Here is an 18,147-nt window from a genome sequence, read left to right on the forward strand (position 1 = left end):
ATTTGCATTAAGCAAACAAATTTACTTATTTTTAGGAAAGGGGGGAGAAATGAGACAGAGTGGAAATTTTCCAGAGTAGAAATCTATTTTGATTTAGGTGAAATGCACATCTTTGAGTTGTCTGTAGCTTGCAAACATAGCTATTTACTCTGACTGCCTGTTCTCGTAAAAAGCCTGTGCTTGGAGAAACTGTTTCAGCCAAAGGACAGAGATAAGGTGGCACAGACAGAGAGCAGGGCAGCCTAACCCAGGAATTCTTTCTGATAAAGAAAAATTAGCAGCAAATGTCATGTGGGGTCATTAGAACACTCTCAAGCTATGGTGACACAATGGCCAGCACCTGTTAGAGGATCCCTTTGCACGTAAAGAAAGATAAATGAGACATCCCATAGCAGCAATTGTGAGGGGGAAAAATCATGTATAAAAAAGGGAGACAGAGGTGTTGGGCAAAGATTCATCAGAGTTTGGGCTCTTGGCTCTTCTGAAACTGGTGGGAAGCCTGGAGGCCTCATAGCAGTGTCTGTTTTATGTGACCCAGGGCCCACGGCAGAGGTTGAATGTTTGGTCATTGTGATCATTATATGTAAAACAAAATTCACACTTTCATTGTGTGGTGAGGAAAAAACAAGAAGGGTCAGCTTAACCCAGTACATTATCAGTGCAACCCACAGGCAATCACACTGATAAAACCTGAGTGGCTGGAAAGCTGCAGGGTAACAAACACAGGACGGGGAGGTTGGTAAGGGAACCAGCTTTGCTGCTGGGGAAAAATGTCTGAAGAACTAAATTTCCGGCTGAGAGCAGATGTAAAGGAATCCTTAGACCCTTTGTGCAGCAGACACTAGGTGGTGACAAAGACTTGTGCTCATGGTGGTTAAAGAGCATTCAAAAACTTCCTACAGGTCTTAAGAATCTGGAAACCATTTACCTTGGCTTAATTATTAATGGATGCTCACGTTTCTAAACTGAGCATTGAGCCCTGAGCTTGGCTCTAAAGCACAATATTATCACTGTATGAAACATGCAGATGGAAACTATCACTTGAGGATTTTGTTAGTTTTCAAGCATGTACAAGACCAAGTTAGCAGGAGAAGATACGACTGTGTTAGGAAGGTAGAAAAAGACCACATTAGAAATTCTCTTCCAGATTAATGTTACCAAGAAAAATGTTTGGTGGAGTCTTTGTATATATAACTGAAAAATCTCAGTGAGCAAAATATATTTTTTTCAAAGGAAAATATTTAAAAAAGCATGGAAGAGTAGTAGGTAGTACAACAAAAAGAATAATCTTACTCTAGCAGAGAATATCCAATCCTCAAGTAAATATCTCTGAATTAATGCATTTTTAAACCAAAAGACTTGTTCACCTTGGCAAATGATAACTACTCCTTGGCTGACAGCTTTGTGTGTTAGGTGTGCAGCTAAACAAGTAACCTGACCTGATGTTCATGTAGTTGCCTCTGAGACATGAAATTCTGTGCTGTTTTCTCCCAGATACATCCTGACCTTCCTTTTAGAGCATCAGCCCATGCCCTATGCAAAGTGCCTCACTTCAAAATACACAGGTAAATACTGTGAAGTGTCTAAATATAGTAGACTGCAGAAAGGGAAACTACAGCTCCATATTGAATAACAGATGTATTTGTTAGGACCACAGCTGAAGTCCTCGTGTCACTGATGTCACACACTTTTTGACATGGTGATGACTTGGTATGCCAGTCATTAGGGATCAGTATCTGGCACCACAAATCCTGCCTGCTGCACTTCTGGACTAGTGTAAGGAACAAGTGATTTATCCAAATGATCCACTTAAGCTAACAAGCCAAAAATCATACCAAGGAGCTAGAGGATGTAGCAGATGAACTACTGGCCCTCTGCCCTGTGGTGTGCTGGCCCTTTTGCACTTCTTTCAGATCTGTTCCCTATGAACTCAGCTGTACAAGCATGTTGAATGCAAGGACAGACTATTTTATAACATTAAAACACAAAAACTGAATCTGTCACAGTGGACTTCATTTTTCTTCTTGTTTAGGAGCATGAAGATCTCTTACAGGATTTCAGGGCAAAAATACAGACAGATCTTTTCACTTAATACATATCCTGTAATATTTGTACTATTTAGGTGAAAAATTTGGAGGTACACAAAGTAAAGAATGCATAAAATAAAATCTCTATTAAAATTGTGGAATACAAATTATTAACAGCCTAATTTTAGATTAGCACCTCACTCAGCATACAAACTTTCTTTTGAGGTATTCAAAAATTTTTGATTGGCAGTACTAAGCACAAGATCCTTAAGAACCCTGTTCAATGAGAGTGCTGGTGAGCCAAATCCAGTTTCTCTTATTGGAAGGAGTGTCCAGTGTGACAGTGGCTCTGCAGGCTGCCCCAGGTGCAGGTCACCCACCTGGCTGATGGTGCTCATGGCACCACAACCTAACTTTACTTTAGCACCTCACTCAGCATACAAACTTTCTTTTGAGGCATTCAAAATTTTTTTGATTGGAGGTGCCAAGCACAAGATCCTTAAGAACCCTGTTCAATGACAGTGCTGGTGAGCACCACTTAAAGCACAATCAATTTTCTCTTATTGGAAGGAGTGTCCAGTGTGACAGTGGCTCTCCAGGTGCAGGTCACCCACCTGGCTGATGGTGCTCATGGCTCTCATGTAGCTCTCGTTGCGGGAGCGGAACTTGGGGGAGGTCAGCAGCCCTGCGGGGTCCAGGCTGTCCAGGCTCCTGTTGATGGAGACTTCGCTCACCGCCCTCAGGTAACTGTGGCTCCGGATCTGGAGCTTTGGCGAGTGTTCACTGGATATCCTGGGAGTTGTGGGTGGGGAAAAAAGAAAAAGAAAGGAAGAAAAAAGAGATTCCATCAAATCCAAGTGACCTCACCAGGAGTGAGAATAACCAGATGTTTTTCACTGGAACAGCATGACTTGAACAAGTCATGACACAGTTCTTGTATACTTATAAAAGAAAGGCAATGTCAGTACTTTTATTTGTATTACACCACCCTTCTGTTTGGCAGAAGGAAGAGAAAAGGATGGAAAGGATTTCCTTTTCATTTTCCATAAACTATGTCTAAGCATAATGGCAAAATCACATTCATTTTCTTTACTGACAGCAGAATGGAAAAATTTTACACTGTACTGACAATGACAACATCCAGCTCCAGCAACCCCCCCCCCCCCATGTGGGACTTTTGAAGTGACAACACTGAAGTGACTTCACAAGCTGATTTTAAAAGAGCAAGAGAAGCCACTGAGACGAGCAGCAGAGGAAGCCCTGTGGCCTTACAGAGATGAATGCAACAACCATCAAAACCTGCTGGGGAGGTGTGTAAAGAAGGAAGAGGCCTGATACTTCGATCAGCTGAATGATTCTAACTTTATTAAATGAACATCCACATCTCAAAATGCTGCTGGTGACATGATCTGACATGTTCTCAAGTATGTACTCATGAAACAGGACTGTTTCTCATGGGGCTTTCAAGGGTGTATGGGCCAACAGGGCAGGCAGATCATATAAACCATGCAAAACGCACTCATAGTATGCCTTAACCTGGGAAATCACTCCAACAGCATAGGCCACCTGATAAGGTTTGATATGCTTTAAATTTTATTTTCGACTTGGCTTAAGCCACAAGTTAACATGCCCCAACACAAAATGCATGCCAAGGAAGTGGCTTTACATAACTGTGTCAAATTAGAAGTTTAAAGGTCACAGTTGTATTTCTGAAGTGGTAACTTTGCCTAGTTTTTCAATACAAGTGACAGGTGAGATGTACAAGGAATCAAAACCGAACAAAAACCCCTCCCCCTGTGTTCCCCAGGGAATTTGTGCTTCTGCTATTTTCTTGTCCTATGTGCTAAGAGTCAGCTAGAACAATCCTCCACCTGTGAGATGCTTTATCCTCTGAATGTACTGGCTAAGTGCTGTCTTCCCAACCTGAGGCATCCTACAAAGATATGAGTCCCAAAAAGTGAGTGGAATACACTCGTATGAAATACAATTAATTTGGGGGATATGTCTTTTGAAAGAACTCATCAATTAATAAAGTATCAAAAGGGTGAGGCTTCAATGTATTTTTTGAGTTTTAAATATTCTTCATGTATCACAAAGCAAACTAAGTAAAATATTAACTAAATTTTCCATTTTAAAATGTAAATCTCATAGAGATGTTCACAGGTATATAAAAGAAAAATCTGTAACCTAATTACAGGCTTAATCTTTGTCTCCTAGTCTTTAGAAATACATGCACAGCTGACCTGAAAGAAGAGAATCCATTTTATGTCTAATTCCTGAAGCATTTGCAGATATTTTGTATTCAAGTATCTAATGATGGCAATTAGTATCAGCAATTTCCCAGTGGCATGCACAATTCTGGTAATTGTCAATGCATTTTGGGAGGACAATTCCATTGTGTAATCACTCACCTAAGTAGTTCAGAAACTGGGTCTAATTCTTAATCATCTAATACTGTAATAAAACCCAGGCCATCTCTACAATACCATATTCTCTGGCTGCTAATTACTTCCTAATAACAATACGTAAACTTCTGCTAATTACCCGATACTCCTGTCACAGGATGAAGAGAAAGCCTTTGCTTGCCATTTTCACTGTGCATACAGTGCAATACAACAGCCATTTCCATACTCTTTGACTCCTTACACCACTTGATTCCACATGACAAAACCTCTTTAGACATCAGAATAAGTGGTGCTCCAAACAACTCAAAAAAAAGGCAGAAAAAGTGGTGAAAAGTCAACTGTTACTAATGGTTACATTTGTTTACTGCATTTTGGTAACTAACACTAACCATGTAACTCTTGGAATAAAAATTATTGCCTGTTATTGAATTAAAAAAAAAAGAATGAATAATTCAGGAGACATAATTTTTCTGATGCATGTGAGCTACTTCACTAGGCTGCAGATCTGCAAACTGATCAGCGTCGCCTGAAATGCATTTCCTAGATTGGTTCAAAACGTATTTTATGATTATGATGTGAACGGTTTGCTGCCAATATGTGACATGCAAAATTCAAATCAGCTTGATTAGCTGCCAGTTAGTCAAATAGGTCACCTGGGGGTTGTTGCTGCTCACTGATTAGCTGAGCTTGCAAGAAGACTGCAGCACATCATGAGATTCAGTGCACAGATATTGCCAGAGAGAAATCTGCAGTTGCTGAGGCATAAGCCCTTTAAAAAGTGGAACCAATAAAGCAAGTATCCATAGCACAAAGATTTTGCTGTGGCAGCCAGAGTAAAGATCATGTAAGATACTCATGGAAGTGGCATGGAAAGCCACCACAAAGAGTATAGAAATGAATTTTCTGTGTGCATTAGTGTTGCATAGTATTTTTGCAACCCTGCTTAAAACAAAGGAATTCCTCATAAAAGTAGATGTTCCCCTTTTGTTTTTCAGATGTGGGTCCTCAGCACAGCTGCCTTTTTTTTTATTTCTGTTTTTGTTTCTCACCATGCAACTGGCTAGTTTGACACAAATCCAGAACTGTATTTTACAGGGGGCTACTTATCTCAATCTGTGCACACTTCCCTCTCCTGTATAGACCAGAGGAGGTAATTGGCTGCTGTTGAAGGAGGTGGCTCCTTGCTTACTGATTGCTACAATCTCTGTTTCATTAGATGTAGTGGTGGGGGAGAAAAAGAGGATAAAAGGGATTTAAATCTAGAGAAAGAAATATTGAAAGCTTGCATTTATAATGATTACTGCTGCTTTTATAGCTGTGTAATAAATCGTCACTATGTCCTACAGTAAAGTTTAATGAACAGCTGAAATGCCACTGGAAATTTTGATAATATGCCACTTAGGAATAAATCTGACTATGTATGATGTGCAAGATCTGAATGTATAATTAATTTTCTTGGAGTTACTATTACCAGTAACGTGTAAATTAAAATACCTTTTTCTTCCTTGAGGGTTCAAGTCCGTCTCTTATTTATCCTGCATTACCTACATTTCTCTTTTTGCCATTGTAATTTCTACAATAAGTACAACATGTCAAGGACTGAGACTTTGGGAGAGCTCTTTGGCCAGTACAAAATGGTCTTTTGGCTCCACTCACTGCATTGGATGGATTAATTGGCAGAAGTGGGATGTGAATTATTTAGGTTCTTAAACAAGCTCCTCAAGCATGTTCCATCATTTCTGTGCTGCACCCACAAGTGGCCAGTTCCTCACACTGGCTGCACCATGTTTTTTCCCCACACTGCTGCCCTTGCCCCAGACCTCACCCCAGAGGATGGGAGCACAGCCACAACAGCATCACACTGATACCACACAGGGTGGGAGGCACAGCACTACTGGATGTGCTTCCCAAAAACCACAGCAAGAGGCACCAGGAGAAGATATGAAGACTCTGAATTACTGCTGCTCTGCTGATTGCCATTTTGGGTTTCCTGAGGGGATTTGCAAGAGAAGGAACCAGCCCTGGAGCTGAAGTGGGTGGAAATGGAGCCTGCTGAGTCCCAGCAGATAAATAAATACTCCCCTGGGTAGAGGAAGGCAAGCGCTTCTGATCCACACTGTGCATCACAGAAGATCAAGGTACCCCAGCAATGAGGCCAAAATGATACAGAAATTCCATGAGAAGCTCTGAGAGGAGGAGAATGCTCATTCCATGTTCTAGTGAAGCATCTGAACCAGAAGATCATGTGGGTGTATAAAGGAAATCTTTGCATACTGCACTGAGATTTCTGCTCTGTACATTTCGAACACACTGAAGCCTACTCTCCTGTTTTCATTCAAACAGAGAAAAGAAAGTGTTTAAAACACACACATCTAATCACCCTACCACTGTTGCAACATGCATGGTAAGAAATACTTTTAACTCACTGTTACAGATATGTTTGTATTTACACAATATTAACATGATTTACATGACTTAATTCAGATGAAAACACATTCTGGTCCCCCATTGATTATTTACAGAGTAAGGAGTTGGTTGGTGCAGGCATTTGTGAGAGCAGCTAGACTCAGCTGCTTTGCTCTGGAGGCCACAGGGAAGCTGGAGAGGGACCCTTCATCAGGAATTGTAGTGAAAGGACAAGGAGTAAAAGCTACAAACTGAACAAAGAAAAAATTAGGTTAGATATTAGGAAGAAATTATTTACTGTGAGGATGGTTAGACATCGGAACAGGTTGCCCAGGGAGGCTGTGAATGCCCCAACCCCGGCAGTCTTCAAAACCAGTTTGGGTAAGGCCTTGAACAACCTGGTCTAGTGGGCGGTGTCCTTGCCACTAGAGGTGTCCCAGTTGGGGAGGGGGCTAGATGATCTTTAAGGTCCATTCCAAGCCCTTGACACTCTATGATTCTATATCAAAGGGTTCAAAATGCAGTGTTAGCAATTAACCGTGAAATAACTTTGAATATATTCTTGGAAGAGTTCCTATGCCTTGAAAATATCTTTCAAATGACAGAGAGAAGACAGACAACAGGGATTTACATAAGCAGGCAATTTTAGTTTCAAATATATCCTATTAATTTAGGAATGCACAATGCACTCTGTCATATACGTGCTCGTTATAAAAAGCACTTTCACTTATACATTTCATTTCTGAATGAAGAAAGGGAAAACCAAGCCTTGTGATGACTACTATTTTTCCCTTTAGGCCAGACACAATATAATATAATGTAGTCCTGAGACTATATTGTCTTCTCCAAGTTCAGCAGTCAGAATCATAGCACAAAGTACAGTATTGTGCCAGATGGGTATCGTGTTCTGCCAACAGAAAATGACAAAGCAGAGTAAAGTAAAAGTCCAGGAACGTGTCCCAAATGCTTCTGTAAGCCAGTAGTGCTAAAATTTGCCTTCAAACAAAGAAGAAGACCTCAAAAAATACACCACATGCAATATGAAACCAAGAAAAAAATAAATCTCAAAGCCACCACTACTGTTAAGTGTCCCAGCTCTCCATTTTGCTGCATACAGCTGACAGCTTGGTTCCATGGGGATAAATTATCCTCTGCTGAATGCCCCATCCCTGGTGTGGCTGGTGGGCACATCCAACATACATTTCTCTGCTTGATTTTATTTGCATTTTAGTGTTGCTAGAAGATAGAATAATCCAGTGCAGCCTGACACAAGGTGAACACTGAAGGACAGAGAGGAAGATTTAGAGAACAATTTACTGATGTGCATCTGTCTGATCCTGGTCATGACACGGGTCAACCAGGCTGGGGTAATTTTTCTGTGTTGGCATCCAGGTTCTGCTGCTTTTTGGTGCAGTGAAATGGGGACTGTCATGTCACCGATGGAGACAAGGGCAGCACATAAACAGTTCTTAGCATTTGCCCTCCCCACTCCAGATTTTTCTGGGTTTAAAGCTCTCCTTTTGCTTTCTTGTTTATAAACAAGTGAACCTCTTCATGGGGAGTTCTTGCCTTGAAGCTAAAAACAAAAATCCCAATAAAACCTCTCTTTAAGTTCAGACCCTGCTAAAGGGTCAAGTGTGAGAAAGAAAATTCTAAATCTTGGAGATATTCAGAAAAAGCTTATCTGCTGAAGAGCAAAACAATGCCATCAACAGAAAAATGGCATTTCTTCCTTTTGCTTCTACTACCAGACCAGAAATTGTCCTTGCTGCTTGGACCAGCCAACACATACCACAAAACTGCATGGACATGCCTGGGACACACAGCTTTACCCAGGCTGAGAAGAAGCAGAAATTACAGTATGGTGTATTTGTCTCTGTCTGATTTTTCAGATTCTCTTGGGAAATGGAAGAAAGCACTTAAAAAGGAAAAAAAAAAACAATCCAAAAGCCCCCAGAGTCTGGTGTTATGCATCTCCATCTCCAGCTGTTGTGCAGTTTTTGAGCGAGCACATGGTGTCCTGTCTGTTTGTTTGTTTGTTTGAGGGCAGCAGGAACTGGATCAATGTTTTATGGTAGAAAATGTTTCTAAAAAGCCCAGTCCCTTTTAAAACCCTCCATGTCTGACTACTGCCAGCTTCAGAATCAATCATGGGACTCTGTGATTTTGTTACAATCCTGCTTTCCTATCAAAGGACACAGAAGCTTTGGGGTTCTTTTTCTCTTTTTGGGATGTGGAGGTATTGAGGTTGTATGAATTTATTTAATGAGCAATCTTTAGTTATTAAAATATTAGCAAACAAAGATGACTATTGAATGAAAATTCATGTATACATTAAAACAAATCTTCCATTTTATCTCAAAGATCTTTTCAGGTACTTTGTACAATCAAAAAATACCACAGGCTAATGTATATAAGGAACATTTCCCTTGTCTTTGACATATTGTATTTTCTCCTTGCTTTCTAGACATAGTGAAAGAATAGAGCACAGCACGAAAGTGGCACATATGCAACTGAGTTGGCAAGAAAAGCAGATGGAAGATGATGAAGACAGACATTATACAATTCTCTTTAATCAGAAATCTGGTCTGCATGCTGGTTCTGATTGCCATGTGCGTGTGTGTGCGTGGGAATGTTGAGAGCACTCTTCCATCCCAGAGAGTGAAAAAAGATTCTGAAAGGTAGAAATAGTTCCACCCAGATGAACCAGCTCAATCCAGTGATGCCAGGGTAAGCTGCTTCTGTGCAAAACCATTTTTTGTTTACACTAGAAAACAAATCCACCCTATCTTGTCACCAGAAGCAGGGTAAGATGTAACACTGTCAAGAGCAGACAGTTTAAGAATACTTCTCTCAGAAGACCCTTTGAGGAAAGCTGTAGGCCTCAATGTCCCCTACTGCCAATCTTACTGGGTATATGTCCAAAGGGGTTTTTGGAGATCCTTGCTGGAGGCAATTTGATCTAGGTCTGAGTCTAGACCAAATGCATGATAAAAGCTCTTGCCTTTTTCAGCTCAACTCTCTTTAGAATGGACACTAGTGATCCCAGGAACCAGTGCTGCTCAGCACAGAGAAATATATTTACCCAAGCTGAAAAAGATCTTGCCTTGCATCAGATATAAAGGACTGAGAACGCAGACTGTCTGAGGGCCTGAGCAGATCAGCCATACTCACAGCCTTGCCTGGAGCCCTTTGGACCTTGCTGGGGCTGAGAATGAAGCCCTCCAACACTGCTTTGATGAACTCTTTGCCAGCACAAAAGTTATACCCTCCTTCCTGCAGAAGCCACTCCTTCAGTTCTCCTCATCAAGGCCAGGCTTATCTATCTGGTTCCACATCACTTTCCATTCTTGGTTACTTCAGTGCCACCTCTCCTCACTAATGAAACTTAAAAGTCATCTTCAGTCTGCTCAGATAAATTCTTCTTTTAGGAATTTGAGCATTCCCCCTTGTCCTATCACTATGTGCCCTGGTACAAAGTTCCTCTCCATCTCTCTTGTAGCCTCCCTTTAGGTACTGAAGGCCTACAGAATATAAAGAAGATATTCCCTGTTGCAGTCCTCGTAAAACCACAGTCTCCACAAGCTCAGACCTCACCTGCTTAGCTAAATGTTCAGGTTTCCCCCATTCACATGTTAAGAGCTTGATTAATTCTGCCAGTGGAAACACCAAAGAGTTACAGCTCTCTGCCAAACCACAAGGGGAAAGCAGCTACTTTTCAGGAATGTCACCTGGCTGTGTGCTGAGCTGGCAGCACAACCAGCTCTGCCTGCTTAGCACCAGGATTTATGCAGGAGCTCTGGCTTGCTCCTGGGAGTGGGAGGATGGAGCTCCAGCTCACTAAAAAGCATCTTCTGGGCAGACTTCCCGTAACCGAAAGGCCCTCCTGTGCTACTCTAAGTTACAATATTGGGCAGTATTTATCTAAAATTAATTTTTTTTCTAGGTAAATAGTAAGAAAGTATTTACTCTGTTGAATGTCACTGCAGTATTTATTTAAAGAGCTATTTTTTTCTGAAAACTTGCAATGCATTTTGAGCTTTCAGTGTCTTTGACTCCACAGGTCCTCCTGGACTTGAAACCAGGCAGTGATCACCCACACACTGCATGGCCATGTGCCTGCAAGCCCTGTCATGTATCTGCATTTGAGTCACCTCCTTCAGAAAGACATTCTCAAACATCCAGATTAGATCTGCATAAACAGCTCCCAGTGAGATTAGGGAAATATCTTAGTTTTGCAAGTCAACAACATTACTCCAAAACCTTCACATACATAAACAGCCACCTGCATTTCCCAAAAAAAATGTGTTTTACATATGCAGCAATTTTTCACTTCCTATTCAGTATTCTGCCATTTCAAAACTTTTGGCTACCTAGTAAAGAGAAACAAAAAAAAGCAAAAGAAGCAGATTCAATACCATCTGTACAGATGTGCAATACAAGCCAAACTACTGGAGAAACTGAAAAGCAAGCACATTTTAAAGCAATGAGGAGAGCAGGCTAGTAACTCTGCCAGGGAGAAGGGAATAATCCTAATTCCAACTCAGCTAAGGGGGTGAGCTCACCTTCTTACTTCTCTGAGTAACAACCCTATGTCCAAATGAAAATTTGAGGCAGCAAGTTCCAACACAAGGCAAAGCATGCTACCCACCAAATGCTGTGAGTATAATATGTGCTGGTCGTGACCATGGATTATCTTTTCTGTTCTCTCTTGATGGGGTCATTTTGAAAGATCATGTGTGCCCTCTTACTAAGTGGCTACTTCAGTATTCTCCATTTTAGCTGTTTTGTGTTTGAAGAACACCAAGCAGTTTAAAATACCTGAAGAGGAGCCTGCATTTTCTTCTTTTATAAGCAAGTGCTTGGTACATTTTGTTTCCCTGCAGACACCTGGAAGATGGTGACTTGAAATAGGATCCAGCTACTCCTGAGGCACAGGGGTTGGGGGTGTGATGAGACAGAGCAATGAGCTCCTGGATAACCCTACAGCCATTTTCTCGAGGTGTGTCTGGATAAGTACAGGTTGGAGCTCAGATGTGACTTGCAGCTGTCTCTTCCTGATAAAAAAAGGCAAAGATTTTTGGGGAAACTGACTAAGATAAAACCCTGCAATTTCTCCTGTCATACAAAAGAAGTTAGAAATAGTAACTTTTAACCCATGTTTTTATTCAAAGTAATGTCTGGATTGCAAGTAAGAGAAGAAAATGATGGTATGCAGTAGGGTTTCTGGAAAATTCTTCGCTGATAATTTGGGCAGCAGTCTTCTGCTCTAGGGGATTTTCCCTTTTCTCACTGATTTTACAAAGCAAAAGCAATACCCCAGGAGCAGGGACAATTTCTCTCCATGTAACTTTATGAGAGCTATTCCTCAGAGGAAAAGAAGAAGCAATCACTTTCCCTTCAGATGCTCTTACATCAAAAGAAATTCCTCAAAACAAGCCCAGCTAATTCCAAACCCCCAGTTATCCACATATATTTGAATCTTATCTCCTTCTATTACAAAGTCTTTCCAGTTCTGTTCTGTAGTAATTAAAAAAGGACCTGTTTGCTGTACTGAGATACAACATGAGGTGACAACCTGTTATTTCAGGTGTGTGTGTATGTATATATATATATATATATATATATATATATATATATATATGTATACAGTGGTCTGGGCAAGTTGTGCCAGCGCTCTTATAAACATGGCCAAAGCACTAAATATCTCAAGGTCAAAGTCTGAAGTCAATAGTCAATATCCATTATAAAAATCTTCTGATGAATAGAAGTTTGTTGAAAAAAAATGTGAAATAATGCTTAACACACATTTTAGACTTTTTTGCCTCCTGATAAAAAAACCCAACATATACTTTCTGTGTTATAGGCTGTTGTTGAGCCAAACTTGTACAGAATAAACCCTGATAAATATAACTAATTTAATTTTTGAGCATGAGAGAACCAAAGAAAAAAATGACTTAAGAAATCTTCATAATAATGCAAAATCCTGCTTGGCACTGAAGGGGATCTTTTTTTTTTTGCAATTCCTTAAAATAGGTATTTTTTATTCCCCTGAACCAGAAATACTCTGAAATCTTTATTTGGGTCTGTTAGTAAAGGAACAGACAACCAGTTGTCATGTCATTCATCACACTGTCAGTGTCAAGTACAATGATTCAGATGGAGGCAATGAGAATGTAAAAAGTAATTCCAAAGAGTGGATGCCTTTCAGGGCTGTGGAACTCCAGAAGGGTTGTGCAGCTCATTTTAAAGGAAGGAAGCCTCAACTCCTGAGGGAGTCAGGTAGCTTCTTGACCTGTAACAGTAGGCATTCTTAAGTATTTCCAAATATTTTTTTTGAATTTTATTTCCATACTTGGAATGAAAATATTTGGTTTGCTGAATTGGGTACACTACTCTTTTCCAATGGAAAAAAAAAAAAAGTTAAAAAGCGCAAATGTCTGTGCTTGCATCGAAGGGGATAAAGCTAGTTCCTTACTGATTTCTAGTGTTCTCTGTATCCCATCTAAACCACAAAACAAACAAATACTTGGTGAAGGAGTTAAGGGTACAAACCCTCTTCTTTTCAAAATAGAACATAATATACATGGTGAAGATGCAGGTGGCCTTTGGTCCTGCTCAGAAGATGAAAATAGTTGGATATCTATGCTTTTGATTAAAACACCATTACAGAAAAAGTCCCCAACACAACAACAACAAAAAAAAACAGCCTCCAAAAACCCCTCTAAATTTTTCCCCTCTAAAGATAAATATCATCTGCTGACATTTAAAACTACTGGCAATTGATGGTTGTTCATGGGTTCAGATTTCAGTGTGGACTGAAATTTGCTGTGTGACCTGGAGGAGAAGTCATATAAACCCCTCAGTCTCAGAAAATATACTGCATGTGTTAATACTTCCCTACAGCACCTCTGTGGCTGTAGGTGGCTTTGTGATGATGAACTAAAGTCAGCAAACATAACTGAGCTTCTTTGATGGAAATGAATAGCAGCACCAAATTTTTATTGCATTACTGGAAGCTAAGGTCACAGAAGAACTGAAATAGCCCAAGAGACTGATATTGAACAACTTCAGCCCTAGAGACTGATATTGTATATAAAGCAGAATACCTGGTTAATCAACACTGAAGAATGTTTGGAGTGATGGTCAAAAGATACTTAAGAATAAGTTTATTTTCTTTTTTATTTTTATTTTAAACCATTATAGACTATGGATGGTGGTATATATATATATATGGTGGTATATATATATATGGTGGTATATATTTTAAACCATTATAGACTATGGATGGTATGGATATGATATCATTTCAAGTCAATGGTTTTTCTGAGGTACGACACAACTGCTTGAAAAGCTCTCCAGCCTAATAAAACTTCAGTAACCTATTCAGTAACCTAAAAGTTTAATACCTAAAATGTCAATTTTAAGTAAATTGTAATGAAACCTGTATTACTTCCTAAAGCCTCACAACTCTTATGAGGAGAGACAGAATTCTGCGCTGAACTTACATAATTTAATTTTGTTACATGAGTAAGTACCCTCTTCCTCAGATGACCTCTTCCTTAAATGGCTGTTGTATATCCAGCAGGTATTTTTACTGCTCTGTCACCTTGATTAGGAAAACAACATTATGATAATACGAATCCATTTCATATTGTCAGGATCACTAGGGCAGAGACCTGTGTGATGATGTTTGAACTTCATCAAAGTATGATGTCCAAAATCATACTTTTGATGTATGTGTTTGTGTGCAGATGGGATGGGACCTTCGAAAGGCTGCTCAGTGTCCTGGGAATCTGGTTTCTCTTGTGATGTGTCAGGTAAGGGCCAATTTGTCAACCCATTGAATTCTGTCCCTCCAACTAAACATATATCTGGGGCTTGAAGCTAAGCAAAATTAGGTTGAGCATTTCAACACTGCAGCAGCTTTACATTTTCTGGAATTATCCAGGAAGAGATGGGTCAGTTGTTAATGACATGAGCACACCTGAGCTGCCTGCTGTTGTTATGGGCATGCACTGACACATCCAAGGAGATGGAAGAAGCACTGGTCTCCTGCTTACTGTCTAAACACAGTGTTGCATCAAGCTAAGCTGCTTTAAATTCATCACTTTTTCAATTTAGTACACATCAGAGACTGGCTGTGATAAATCAACGTGTTGGACCACAGAAATGCAACAGAACTGGGTCAACCTTTTTTACCTGACTGCTACTGGGAATCATATAATAAAATGTACAGAAGGGATTGGAAAAGCTTGAGAACACTGTGGAGGTGACCTTGAAAAACTGAAAGTCTGGTCAAATAACACAGTCACGGATGTGTACACACAGGCACCATGGATTACCCAGCAGGAGGGGAGCTGGAGGATGCTAGCCTGAAAAAATAAGTTCACAGCAGCTAAACTAAGGGAATAATTCCCTGAGATGTTAATAGAGCTCCATTTACTGTCACTGGAGCCAGCCAGCCGCTAGAGGGAGGAATGATCTAGAGCTGCCAATGACTGCTATTTATTATGCTTCTGCAATTCGTTATGTTTTTCTTACAGCTCATCTCATGAGGCTTGCAAAACCTTTCCAGTTAAAGGAAAAAATATCGAGCTTTCACAGTTGAAAAGAAAGCACAAAAACACAGAGTTCAAGGGCTCAAGAAACAGAAAAAGAATCTGCATGTCTCCTTAGGAATATAGTCTGATTTTCATAGCTCGGATGAATTGTGGACCGGATTTTCAATTAAGATTCATAGGGCAACTTAATTTCATAGCATTCAGCATATCATTAACAAAAATTGTAGGATTGAAAGATTTTTTATGTGCCTTTTGTGATTCAAAGTATTTTTCTTGGTGACTAGAAAGGGCAGGTCAGTACTGGGGTTGAAAAAGGTATTTTCTTTTTGTACAGAAACTAGCAACTTGCTAAAAATGTAACTTCCATATTCTTTAGGAATAAAGCTATTTGAAAGTAGAAACCAAAGAAAAGCCCAACACAATAACGCACTCTCAGTGGCTGCATTGCTAATCTTGTGCCTTTCACTCCAGATTACTATGCTAAACATCCATTTATAGCAGGAAGGAAGCAATTTGGATGTGTGAAGCAGGGTTTTGTGTGTAGAGCTATTCACTATTCACTGATAAGAAGATATTCAGCAACAAGAAAATGCTAAGTAAAATTAAAAAGTTGCTTTTATCTGAAGAAAAGAAAGTAGTTAATGAGATAGGCAATTGCTAGATGTTTAGCAGGTCAAATCTTAAGAGTTTTGCTAGAGGGCTGTCATTGGAAAAGTCTGAGTCACATTTTTTTCCTCAACTTAGACAAATTCTGCTAAGTTAGCAGGCCCAGTTCTGTCTTTCTGAACAGGAAAAAGCCAAGCTTAAACTAAGCAGAAAAATCTTTTTCATAAAAAGACTGTGGAAAGCTCATGGACACTCTAGTTTTGAGTACACTTAAGAGTTTGGGGTGTAAGTAGAAAACTGCTCCTCCCCTAGCCCCTCGGGTTTTACTGTGCCTGGCTCTTGTTAGATAATTAGGCTGTCATCAGCGTAGAACCATTGGTGCTGCTGTCTACCCTCTTCAAAGAAGGGAAGTCAGGAGACAATATGTCAGAGACAAATCTTTCCCATAGCCTTCCAAATGGTTTTTCCTCAGAAAATTCACAGGTTTTCCAGGAATAGTTGTGCACAGAACATACAGTGGGAACCCTCTCCACTCAACCAGACTGTGATTTTCAGTGTGTGATGTGCTTGCTTTTCTTGCAGCACACACCATGGCAGCTCAGGCTCTGAAAAGTACTAAAATATCTTTTCCTAGCTCTAAAGGCCTTCCCTATGGAAAAAAAAAAAAAAAAGAAAAAGAAAAAAAGGCATTTTAAGATTCCCTTCTGCTATAGTGTGAAGTGTAACAAATACAAAGAAAATTTATAGAGAAGTGAGTGGGAAGCTGTGTGTTAGTGTGCGTGGGCAGGTCACGGAGGGAAGAGGAGACGTACAGGCAGCTGAAGGGCAGCATGCCCCCCGTGAGAGTACCCGAGCCACCTCTAGGACATGTTAGCAGTGGCTGTGGGCTGCAGGGTGGTAAGAGCTGGGAGGTCTGTCAAGTCAGGAAAAGATCAGACCTATGAATTTCAACACACAAAAAGCAACATTACTTATTGTTCTGCTGGGAGTAGCTTGCTCCCCTCTGGGCTTTCTCATGGCAAAGGGTGTGTACACAGAGACACCATGGATTACCCAGCAGGCAGGGAGCTGGAGGATGCTAGCCTGAAAAAATAAGTTCACAGTAGGTAAACTAAGGGAATAATTCCTCGAGATGTGCAGCAGGTGGAAGGAGAGAAGGGAAGCACAGCTGAGGAGGAACTACAAGAACTGACCTTTTTACTCCTTGGTGGGGTCTTGCCAGCAGTTTTCCCTCTGGCAGGGAAGCATGAGGATGATTTCAGTCCTTCTCCCCACGCTGTGCCTCAGGGCTCACACAGTATAGTGGGGCTCTTCCCAGACACCTCAGTGAGCCCTAGGAAATGCTGCCACAAGCCTCTCTACAGGAGCACAAAACAAGCAGGAGCCAAGAACAAGGGGACAATGACTAACATTGACCGCCTACCATGTCTCCAGCCTCATTAGCAGGTCCTGCAATTGTTGCACTCACTGTGCTGAATCAATCCTCGTGACAACCCCACATACAGGAGGCAAGCGCCATCACCCCCTTTTGCCCAGAGCTGGAGGCACAGGATGGCTGTGCCTGGAAAGGGGCCAGGCAGGGAACAGCAGCAGCGGGATGTCCTCGGCCCTGCTCCCGAGGGCACAGCCTCCCGCCATGGAGGCACAGCATGCCGTGTGGGGGCCACACGCTCCCACCTCTCTGCTCCCTCTGGCACAGAAAGGGGCACGACACCTGAGAGCCTTGCAATTTCTGTCCTTCATTTTAATTGCTCAGCTGATCCGCCCCTTCCCGAGGGGAACAATTCAAGCTCTCGTTCCAGGTGCACCCCTCCGGCTCCTTTTCAACCTGAGAAACACCACGCAGCAAAATCATACCTTAGAGTGCTCCTGAACTGTAATTAACCTTAGTGTATCATTTTTATGGAAGAGAAAGCAGTTAAATTTGTCTGAATTCAAAAGGACTTGGAAGAAGAGTGGCAAGATAATGTTTTTTTAACAAGCAGCTTGATTAATTCATGGCAGAAGTTACCATCCCATTGTGTTGGGTAGGAGGGAGACATTTAAAGCCTCTTATCAACTTTGTCCAGGGGAGAAAAAAATCCTCCATAGATCAGATTTTAAATGCTACACTTGAGACTTGTAAACAACCCACTGCAG

The 18,147-nt window shown here is 40.8% G+C and overlaps 1 protein-coding gene across 8 annotated transcripts in view; it reads right to left on the reverse strand.

Moving 5' to 3' along the window:
- Window positions 1–18,147, reverse strand: part of DLGAP1 (DLG associated protein 1) — a 400,895-nt gene that overhangs the window by 91,007 nt on the left and 291,741 nt on the right. For all 8 annotated transcript variants that reach the window (XM_054285394.1, XM_054285396.1, XM_054285398.1 and 5 more), the window contains one exon: window positions 2,642–2,819. In XM_054285394.1, the coding sequence (XP_054141369.1) occupies window positions 2,642–2,819 (178 nt within the window). The remainder of the gene's footprint in view (window positions 1–2,641; window positions 2,820–18,147) is intronic.

Source organism: Melozone crissalis, unplaced genomic scaffold (assembly GCF_028551555.1).
Source record: "Melozone crissalis strain CALT ecotype California unplaced genomic scaffold, PUWL_Pcris_2 ptg000042l_1, whole genome shotgun sequence".
Lineage (NCBI taxonomy): Eukaryota > Metazoa > Chordata > Aves > Passeriformes > Passerellidae > Melozone > Melozone crissalis.